Here is an 11,388-nt window from a genome sequence, read left to right on the forward strand (position 1 = left end):
TGCTTTGGGGGTGTTGGGCATCTCACTTTGGGTGCTTTTCTGTTGGGGGTGGTCCTGGGGGGATCTGGCTTGTTTGGGTCTGGGGCCACCTGGTGGTTTGTTGCTTGGCTCTTGGGGTGTCTGGCTCTGCCTTGGGGGCTCTGTGGGGGTGGGTTCCTGTGGCTTCCTGGTGGGTTCTGGGGCTGGTTTGGGTCCTGGTGGACTTTGTCCTGCTTGTGTCATCCTGTTTGTCTTGGGTACTTGACCTTGGATCACTGGTGGTAAAAGGATCCATCCTGGTTGTGGTTTGTCCCGGCTGGGGTTTGAACCCAGGTTGTCTGCATGCTGTGTTCTGGTGAGGGTGCAGCCCACTGCGCCAGCGAGCCACCAACCTCCTACACCTCCTTTCTCTTACTGCTCTCTAAAGTCAAATGCTAACATGCTACATGCTAAAGTATCTTCAATATAAACCAGTACGGATCCACATCCTCTGGATATTTAACCCTGCTGTCAGTCACAACCCAACTTCACTGCACCACTGGAGTCATTCAGGGCCTATGATTAAAGTTGACTTGAGGATCTGATTGTTGAACTTAAAAACTTGGAGAGTTAGAAATGTTTTATTCTCCTCTTTAAGGATTTAATTGTAAGGAGCAAAACGTTACCCTAAAACAATCAGAATTCAAAACGAGCACTTGAATCATGAGTGACTTAACAGGAGACAATGGATCATTTTAATGTGATTATATGCTTTTATCCTTATTGTAAATTATATTATGTGACTTAATGGTTTTCTTGTGTTTTTTTAGAGTCCAGTAAAATGAATAGAGAATAACTTAACATGAACCTAATGGACCTCTTTTTTATTTTATTATGTGTTATTCTATGCTGTCAGGTCGCTGTGGGAACTAAATGATGATGGACCCAATGTTTCGGGTTAGGTTTCTACTTGGAAGCATTACCTGATGCAGAGGTCGAGACGCTGAAGTTACGTTACAGTACCCCAGTATTTTTTGTTTTTATGTCCTCTAACTGCTTCTGGTCGGTCTTAAGGGATAGTACTTTAGAATTTAGAGTATTAATGACATTTAAATGACATAAAATTACAACTATAGATTCAAATAACGACTTGCTAATAATTGAACTTAAGAACAACTTATCAGAACCAATTATTTTTGTTGACTAGTTTTCTTTTTCAAAAAGTTATGTCTTCAATTTTCAGTCCTTTCACTGACAAAAACGACCACAAATAATTCTTTATTGAAAAACATAAAAGTTTAGTGAAGATGGAGGGCGTGACCTTTGATCTTTAGTTCATGTTTTGGCTGGCAAGCAGCGTTCCAGGATCTCGCCGATGTACGCGTTGTTCTTGGAGACGAGCTCCTGCTTCATCCTCCTGAGCGCCGCCTTCACCTCCTCATCGCTCATGGAGGCAACAGGAAGTGACTTCACCTCGTCCAGGAAGTCCTGAATCAGGCCCTCCCCCACCTGACGGACAAAAAGTTACACCAATCAGAGGCGGCGGATCGGCAAACAGTTGTGTTTGACTAGATTAATAGACTATCAATCGGAAACGAAACAAATTAAATTCAACTGAGGAACTAAAATTCTAGGAAATTAATTATATTGTTTTGAGGAATTTAATGTTTCATTCCAAAACCAAATTGGATCACACATTTGTTATTTTGTACAGAACATGCACACTAAAAATCAATTATTCATCAGATTCATTAAAAGTGACCACGGCATAAAACCAGAGTCACCCCAGGTTGTTTGTTTGTTTGTGTACATCCTGTTTGTGTCGACGCACCAGAAAACTCATGGACTCAAACTTTGTTTCCCTTACAGTCACTTCCTGGTTACACCTCAGGTGGCGTTTGAGGCCACATAGAATGTTGGAAAATTCAGCGTCACCTGTTTGTCGGTTCTGCACCTCTTGGCCTGAGGCTCCGCCTCTTCCTCCTTGTCCCCCAAGGATTCCTGGAACTCCTCCAGCTCCTCCGCCTTCTCTTTCGCCATGGCGACCACGTCCGGAGGAAAGCGCGCTAGCTCGGCAACGTGGATCCCGAAGCTCTGATCGCACACGCCTGGATGCACACGGGAAGGGGCGGGGTCAGTCTGGAGCCGCATCATTGGTCAGTGGATTCTGTGTGTGTGTGTGTGTGTGTGTGCGGACCTGGTCTGACCCGGTACAGCATGGTGAGCGTGTCGTGTGACGTGAGCGCCGTCACGTGTAGGTTGTGCACGGCGGGCTGCTGCGCCGCCAGAGCCGTCAGCTCGTGGAAGTGTGTGGCGAACAGACAGAAGCAGCCGATCTCAGAGGCGATGTGTTCGCTGATGGCCCAGGCCAGGCCGAAGCCGTCGTAGGTGGACGTGCCCCTCCCCAGCTCGTCGATGATGATGAGCGACTTCTCCGTGGCCGAGCTGCGGGGGGGGGGGGTAGATGATGAAGAAACGATCCGGCGCCGCCTCTCAGCGTGAAGTGAGCTCGCTTATCGCGTTTCTTACCGCAGGATGGCGGCCGTCTCCAGCATCTCCGACATGAAGGTGGACACCCCCTTCACCTGGCTGTCTCCAGCCCCCACCCGGGCCAGGATGCTGTCGATCACGCTAAGCTCCGCCTTGTCGCACGGCACAAAGCATCCGATCTGAGCCATGAGGGCGATCACGCCCACCTGCCGGATGAAGGTCGACTTCCCGCCCATGTTTGGTCCTACAGTTGGGGGAGGAGAGGGAAAACTCATTCCATCGACGAATGGTGAAGCAGGGGGCGGGGCTTAGGACAGGAAATGTCGGCGCACCTGTGATGATGTAGAAGCTCTTCTCTCCCTGGACGAAGGCGACGTCGTTGGGGATGAAGGCGGTGTCTGCGTCCGTCTCCATGCACGGATGTCGAGCCTGCTGCAGCTCCATCCGCCTGCAGCCGTCCGCCAGGAGGCGGGGCCGCACGAACGGCACGGGGGCGGAGACAGACGCCACGGCGAAGCTCACCACCGAGTCCAGCTGGGCGATGACGTCGCTCAGCGTCTGGAGGGGATCCACGTAACCTGGAGAAAAAAACCCCCAACATCTTAAGTCTGACCCTGACGTCTGATTTAAATCTACGCGGCGAGCGTCATGTGACCACACCCCTCACCTGATGCGATGTTGATGATCTCCTTCACAATTGCATTCTGGGCCTCCTCGTACTCCTCCCTGCTCTGGCCGTACTCCTCGTTCGCCGAGCTCAGCTTGCTGCAGACGTGGGAAAACGTTGCGTGAGTCAGCTGACATGATGATCAAGCCCCGCCCCCTCCGTCGCGCGCCCCCCCCCCACCTATTTGTGAAGCGCACGCCGTTCTTCTGGACGTCCAGCGTGGTGAAGCTCTTGTTGTTCCTCAGACTCTTCTCCTCCTTGCAGGTGACTCTCAGGTAGAATCCCAGCGCCGCGTTCGACTCCAGCTTCACCGTCTTACCGGCGTCCAGACCTGCAGCCGACATCGAAGCGTCACGGACCAGGTGTTCCAACCAATCAGGTGTGTGTGTGTGTGTGTGTGTGGACGGACCTAGTTCTCTGGCGGCGCCGTTCAGCACGGCCTGCATCCTGGTTTCCAGCGCGTCCATCTTCTCTCTCAGCTCGCTCAGCACCGGATCGAACGACGCCTTCACCAGGAACTCGTGGTGCTCGATCTGCAAGACGTGCAGAGAAAAAAACCAAAAACGTGAGCACCAATCAGAGAAGAGGGATGAGGTCATGTGGACCGAGTAGTTCCTGAACTCACCTGGTTCATGTCCAGAGTGGTTTCCATCATCTCCTGGTACTTCACGAAGTCGGTCTGCAGGTCGGAGAGCGGAGAGATGAAAACAGAGTCCAACAGGACCTGGTGGCTCCCTGCGCACACACACACACAAAAAAAGTGTTTTAAACAGTCTATCAGAGTGTTTTAAAGGTAATACAGATAGAAGGTGGTTTAATATCAGTATGGGGGGGGTTCATGAACATTTAATTTACTGTAAATAATGATATTTGGTCGCTGCAGCGGGGAATTCGTTAATCGCGTGTGGTTAACCGTGAGGAACGACGGCACACTGGAAATTGGAATTACCTGTGAAAGGTTTGGAATTCCTCCTGCTGCTCACAGACGTGTCTGAACACCGCCCCCTGGTGTCCAAACGCGTCAACGAGAACAACGTGCCGACACAGAGATTGAAAGAACATCCGATCGGACCGTGTAACAAATGTTTGGGCGTCACAGACCTCGCGGGACGATTCGTTCTGCCGTCTAAAATCGATCTGTTCGGTCTGGAATCGCTCTGTTCTGGACGTCTCGTGATGGAATCACGAGCGAGGAGGCGGCCTGACAGGAAGCATCCGGCCGGTGCGTACCTGAGTGGCGCTCCAGGGCGGCGACGAGGGCGGGGACGTGGCTCACGGCCTGGTAGACGCGGTAGCAGTCCTGCAGCGTCGCTGTGTGGCGGTGGAACTTCTTGGCCAGGCGGTGGAGGTCAGGGAAGCGCCGCAGGAGGTCGTCACGACACGTCTGCCGGAGCTCCGAGTCGCACACGAAGCTCTCCACCAGGTCCAGCCTGCAGACGAGACGCCGACGGACGTCAACGGTCTGAGAAAATCAGGCTTCTGATTGTGGACTTCATCGTCATGACGACTGATCCAGTTACGGAACAGAGGATGGATCATGGGACTGACCCAAGAACAGAAAGATAAAACAATAAATGTCGGAAGAGATCAGTTGATACAAAGAGCTGTGAGCCAATGAGATAAACGACTCAAATTTGCAGATTTTTCAGAGCTTACTTACTTTAAAACAAACAGATTCTTATTATACAAATAAATTGTTTGAAGCGTTTCTTTTTCGTGCACATTATTTCATTTTTGCATTTAAAATCAGGAGCAAACCGGCTTCAAACATCTCACACCAGCTTCCTGTGTAATTATGAGTATGAATTACTCTGATATTTAGGATTGAAATGGTTTTTTTAATTATAGTTTTATTTCAAATTCAACAGCGTTTGTGGGGTTTTGCTTATTTCCATGGAAACATTGATGATTTCCCGTCCTTAGCGACTCGAACTACACCTGCATTAACGTTTTTAACGCCCTTTCTTTTTAACTCATCTGTTCCTAAACGTCCAGTCTGGATGGAAGTGGAGGCAGCTCTTTGTCTGAATCTTCACGCCGTCCCGTCAAGAACATTACAGTTGGGGAAACACAAACATTTCTATTCTTCACTAAAACCTGGAAATGGTAGGAATCCTGATTTTTCCGCCTCCGACTGGCGTTACCTCTCCTCTATCTTGGTTCGGTCCATGAGCGGCTGCTTGATCCACCGGTTGACCAGACGCTGACCCTGTGGCGTGCGGCACTTGTTCAACAAGCCGGCCAGCGAATGAGATCCGCTGGTGTCATCCGCCGATCCCTGGAGAAAGACAACACACACACAACAACCCTTCATCACCCTGATCAGATTATTGGATGTGGTGTGGCTCATTAATAACGCAGCGCGCAGCTGGGAAATAAAGACCACTAGAACAATTGAACAATTCTCAGTTCTCAAATGGAACCATGTGACATTCCACAATGCTGCCAAATGCGTCAGCGGTGTTCTCTCACTCCGGGACGCCGACCCGTGACGTGTCATCTCGCTATTCAGATCGCATCAGCGACTTATTACTGATGTCAGTCAACAGCTAATAATTCATAAATATTCCCACCGTTTGGAAACATGATAAGTGGGGATTTAAAGATAAGGCAGTAAAAGCCTAGATTTATCCTGACCTATAAGAAGAAGAAGAAGAAATTATAAAAATAATCTAAAAAATTTAGACCGACCATCCTGTCGAAAAAAATTATTTAGACCGACTGACCAACCAACCGACTGACTTGACTGGTCGAAAAATAAAATTTCTTCAAACCGACTGAGAAAATTTTTTTTAGACCAACCGACAAAAAAAACAATTTTTTTTTAAGATCGAGGCGGACAAGCATCTATACACGAAACAAGTACGATCGTCTCGTCTACAAGGAAACAGATAAATAACAACAACTACAACAAAAAGCCAGACTAGACGAAAAACGTCTCGCACAAACAGTTTTTGTATGTTTTCTGTGATTTGGGAATCCTGTGATTCCGGCGATCCGACCCCTGGCTGACCTGGAACAGGTTGAGCGCCCTCACGGCGGCGTTGTCCAGCCTCATGTACTGACCCAGGTCCAGCCGGGTCAGACTGAAGGCGCTGAAGTTGGACTCGTCGGAGAGAAGCTCCAGGAAACGCACGACCGCAGCCAGGCAGGACATCGCCACCTACAAGTCAAAACCACACACACACATCCCCCATAATGCATCATTTCTCTAAAAGAATCTTCTCCAATCAATCAGCATCCTAACCGGCAGCGATGGAATATTAGCTTTCTGGCCTCATCTCTAAGGTCTACACATGAAAATGGTTTAGCGTGGTAACTCCTTTGAAAGATTAACGTCTGTGGGTCATAAAAAATAATATTATATTCAAGGAATTTGGACACGAAGACTGGGTTTAAATGGGTTTTCTGTGTGGTCCTGGAAGGCATCTTGTGACAGCTGGATCCTCGTCTCAAGGGAACGGTCTTAAAATCTTAAAAGCATCTGCGTGTTGCTCACATGATGATCCAGTTCAGGCAGCGTGTTGCTCGCCACGGCGTCTCCTCTCTTGGCCCTCAGGAGCCGGTTGAGATCCTGGACCACGTCCTTGCTGCTGAACTCTGCTCTCTTCCTGTCGGACACCAGCACGCCGCCACGCTGCACCACCTGCGCCGACACACAACAGTCAGCAAGTCGTCACATCACAAAAACGTCACGACATACACAGGGCCATCCTCGATTCACACGCATTCCTGGATGGGTGTTTTTTGTTTTTTTACCAGTTCTCGTAGAGAGACGTGAGAAACAAACCGTTAAATGCTGACGTGGTTCTGGGTAACGCGACAAATGCAGGAAGTGCTTCCCTGCTTTAAACACCTTAACTGAAACTAAACCAGTTGAGAAGATGTACGAGACTTTTACGACTCAGCTGACGTTTGCATTCTAAGACGTTCTGGTTGGCAACGGATTTTTTCCCCATGCAACCTTGATCCTTAACAGGCGACTTTAATCAAATTTACATCCGTTCAACAACGATTGTCTGAAAGAATGACCTATGATGAGAAACACTTTCAGATGTGGGCATTTCATCCCTTTCTCTGATTTCCATGACCACCCTTGAAGGCATCACACGAACATGTGACGTCATTTACCTCCCTCAGCTTCCCGCCGTCGGCGTTGCCTTCGCCCTGGGCCAGGAGACACTCTTTGGGGCTGATTTGGACGAGCAGTGACTCTAGGTTGGAGAAGATCTCATTGTCTGGGAATTCACACACTCCCATCATCCTCTGGGCCGCATCCACATATCCGACGCCGACCACGCGCTGCCCGTCAGCTCCCGTAGCACAGCGCACGGCGACCACTCCGGCGCAACCTTCCAATTCTGTTCCGCTGCCGAACAGAATCTCCTCAAACTGAGACAGGTTTCCTGGAGATGCCTGCGAAAAATAATGACACTGACGATTTATTGATTAAAAATTAAAGTTTTATAAGGGAATGAAATGACGCAAATTTTACGTAAGTAAGGAAATGTGACTGGTTTTTGGTCTCATTCTGTCAGGATGTGGAATTACTGGAACAATTAACCTATTCTGATGACATTATAATCTGAGAAATTCTCATCTTCTCAGGACGATGAATCAAAATGTTATGAACTGGACATATTTAAATGTCTTGCAATAATAAATCCAGGCTGTCATCTGGATCGCATGTGAGATCATGTTTCCTTTAATAAAAAATTAAGAACACTGATGGAGATCTTAAAGAAAAGAAGCACGAGTGAGAAGCTTTTCTTGCATGACAATGCCAGTCCAAATCCCACTGGTTGGATTTCATGGAATGTTATGAGCCGGACCATCATGAGACTGTGGCTGTTTAGTCAAATGACAATAAAAAAAAGTTTTCCCATGCAATAAGACGCCATATAGAACAGATAAAGATCTCATAATGACACACATTTAAATGGATCACATAACACACACACAGACACTCGTGGATGATCACACGTTACCTTGAACTCCACCTTCCAGTCGTGCTCCTTGCTGCTTTTGCTGTGGTTCTTGTACACTTCCACTCGGTACTGCCTCACCAGCAGTAAATCTCTGACAAACGCCTCAAAGTTCATCTTACTGAGAACCACACTCTCCAACCTGCGACTTCCTGCAGAGCAGAAACACCCAAACACGTTCACATCAATAATAATAATAAACTGCGCGGTTTTATTTCCCACCAAGCAGGAGCGCAACTAATTGAAGTCAATAAAGCTAAATGTATTAATTTAATTAGTTTATTAGCTTTCCAACACGTAAAAACTCGGATTATTATTGAGATATTTACTAATTAATACGCAAATTCACGAGCTAGCTACAGAGCTACCAGCCTGTCACCGGTGTGCTAACGGGATGCTAAGCTAGCCAGCTACCTGATCCCAAGTATTTGATGACACCGTTGGTCTTGAAAACTTCTTTCGCCGCGAATATGGCGTCTTTTCCGTGAACGGTGTAGTAGTCGTTACGGTCGAACACCCGGAACGTGGTGTCCGGCTTCTCCGGCATGGAGAAGATGAAGCTGAGGAAGCCTTGTTCGGACGTACTGTCCATAGACAAGTTCTGCTTCGGCTGCACCGCCATGTTGGTATCTCCCGCCACCGCTGGAGACAAGCAGGAAGTGACGTCAAGAGCAATTCCGTTTTGATTAGCAACCAATAAGAAGCGTGCACAGCTTCAAATCCGTTTCTAGTGAAATTTGTCAGTCGTTGAATGTTGTAAATGACGAAATTAAGTCTGTAAATGTTTTTATTTTGGATGATACAAACAAAAAGCGATACTGTACCTGCAATTTGATTTGTAAGTTTTTGTCGTTTATTTTTTAATTTAATTTAATTTAATTTAATTTAATTTAATTTAATTTAATTTAATTTAATTTAATTTTATTTTATTTTATTTTATTTTATTTTATTTTATTTTATTTTATTTTATATGCTAGATTAATCCCCGAAGGGAAATTAGTGCCATACTCAGTTTTTATACTCAATTTTGATTTGTCAATTTATGCTCGATTAATGTAGAAACACAGGTCATATTCAAGCTTTGAGTCGTCAAGAAAATGTCATTTATGGGAGTCAAGGGGCAAATATAGAGTTGGTTACAGATATTAGGATAATCAAACATACTGGTGTGTCAGACATTTTGGAGGAAACTTTGCTTTGCTCCATTGATGTCTGAACAATTGTCAAGGTGTAACAGGCGGGTCATTTCTGACCCGATCTTGTCATTGGGAATTTCCATTAAACAATAGAAATGACCACAAAACACATCTGTTTACACAAAGCTGATGTGTGCAGACAGCACAACTGTCTGTCAGCACACATCACAGACAGTTGTGCTGTCTGTGATGTGTCCTTTTTGTGGTAGACAAGAACCTAGCACAACACCTAGGTCCTTGTCTACCACATAATGTTCTAAACACAAAAGGACACATCACAGACAGCACACCTGATTCACGTTCGGCTGAGTCAGGCTAATGGTGAACTCATTCCTGTAGGAGAGTCGAACAATAAACATTCAGGACTGTTGTGTTTTGATTTCCATATTCCTTTTCACCCATAGTTATGAGGTGGTAAACATCTGTAACTTTTATTTGGGGAGTCTTGGCAGCCGTAGCGGCAGAAACTCACAGCAGCGGTACAACACATCAATTAATGACACATCACCTAGAGCAACACCCGCCAAAATGTCACATATCCCATCTGACATAAACAAACAAATGGAAACATTAAGTCCGTTACTGTCGTAAAACCAAAACATAAATAAAGCAGCTAATGAGGGCTTCCTCCAATATTATAATATATATGTAAGATTAATGAGATCACACATCTTAACACCCCCTCTTGATCTCATCATCAAAACTGTTTTAAATTAAACATAAAAATAACTGTCCCCTTTTGATTCCCAAAGAACCACTTTTTAAATTTATCTATCTTGAACTTTGTTGTGGGTTTTGTCATAATGTCTGCAATCATCTCCTCCGATGGACAGTGGACAAGGCCTATTTTACCATCACTGAGTGCTTCACGAATTAAGTGATATTTCACATCAATATGTTTGGATCTCTGTCTGTTCATAGGATTTTTACTCAGTGCAATGGTCCCTTGATTGTCTCCATAGATCATTGTACAACTGTACACCCTATCATCCATACCATTTAATAGTTGAGTCAGGTACATGTTCTTTTGGGCAGTGGTGGCTAGGTCATATATTCAGCCTCACATGTTGACAAGGCCACTGTCTGTTGTTTCTTTGAGTTCCAAGAAATTGCAGGACCTTGTTTGGTTAAACTGAAATAGTAGCCTGTAGTACTACGCCTGTCTTCCACAGATGATGCCCAGTCTGAATCACTGAAAGCTATCAGGTTCAAATCCTCATTACTTTTCTTGAAAATCAGTTCATAGTCATGTGTGCCTTTCAAATACCTCAGCACATGCTTTGCAGCCACTAAGTTTTCTATTTTTGGGTTTGCCAGACTTTGTGATAGTTAGCTTACAATCCAACTAATATCAGGTCTGGTGCAAGTCATGGTATAAATCAGGCTGCCTACAATCTCTCGATACTCTTTGGGGTTGGCAGATTCGTTTTGGTCACTTTTTTCAGTTACAAGGATGCTCCCTAATTTTTGCTTACATAGAGTAGATCTGGCTTTACACTCTGACATCCCAAATCTTTCAAGCATCTTTAGAATATACTTTTTCTGACTCATTTTGATCTCATCCTTCCCTTGCTCAAAATGTATGCCTAAAAAGTATGATGTGCTTCCCTGATCTTTCATGTGAAATTTTGACGAAATTTTGATTGCTGCTTGCTGCAACAATCAAGTCATCCACCCAAATGATTACGATCATTGTATCATCTTCAGTTTGTTTTCTGGACACACAGTGGTCAGAAAGATTCCTCACAAAGTTGTCCTGCTCGAAATGGTCATTTAGGAGTCTATACCAGTTTCCTCCTGATTGTTTTAGCCCATAAAGTGATTTCTTTAGTCTGCACACCAGTTTCTCTCCTTTCTTAGACATCTTTTCAAACCCTCCTGGCTGTTCCATGTAGATCTCTTCATCTACTGGAGCATGTAAATATGCTGTCTTAACATCCATCTGATGGATAACACAGTTGTTTTGTACAGCTATCTGCATTAGTGCTCGCACTGACGTCATGCTGGCTGTTGGTGGGAATGTTTCATGATAGTCTATGCCCTCTGTTTGACTGTGACCCTTAGCTATATATCTTGGTTTAAATATTTGTCC

The 11,388-nt window shown here is 45.7% G+C and overlaps 1 protein-coding gene across 1 annotated transcript; it reads right to left on the reverse strand.

Annotated features, from left to right (window-relative positions):
* Positions 1–3: 3 nt before the first annotated feature.
* Positions 4–8,733, reverse strand: msh2 (mutS homolog 2 (E. coli)). Its single transcript, XM_068304763.1, has 16 exons — positions 8,515–8,733; positions 8,104–8,252; positions 7,247–7,531; positions 6,615–6,761; positions 6,129–6,278; positions 5,260–5,393; positions 4,346–4,545; positions 3,741–3,850; positions 3,525–3,648; positions 3,296–3,446; positions 3,116–3,213; positions 2,781–3,026; positions 2,488–2,692; positions 2,156–2,403; positions 1,894–2,066; positions 4–1,467 (listed from the first exon to the last, which is right to left on the reverse strand). The coding sequence occupies exons 1-16, from the start codon at positions 8,720–8,722 to the stop codon at positions 1,294–1,296; spliced, it is 2,802 nt and encodes a 933-aa protein (XP_068160864.1). The 5' UTR covers positions 8,723–8,733; the 3' UTR covers positions 4–1,293.
* Between the last annotated feature and the right edge of the window lie 2,655 nt (positions 8,734–11,388).

Source organism: Antennarius striatus, chromosome 21 (genome assembly GCF_040054535.1).
Source record: "Antennarius striatus isolate MH-2024 chromosome 21, ASM4005453v1, whole genome shotgun sequence".
In the NCBI taxonomy this organism is placed as follows: Eukaryota; Metazoa; Chordata; class Actinopteri; order Lophiiformes; family Antennariidae; genus Antennarius; species Antennarius striatus.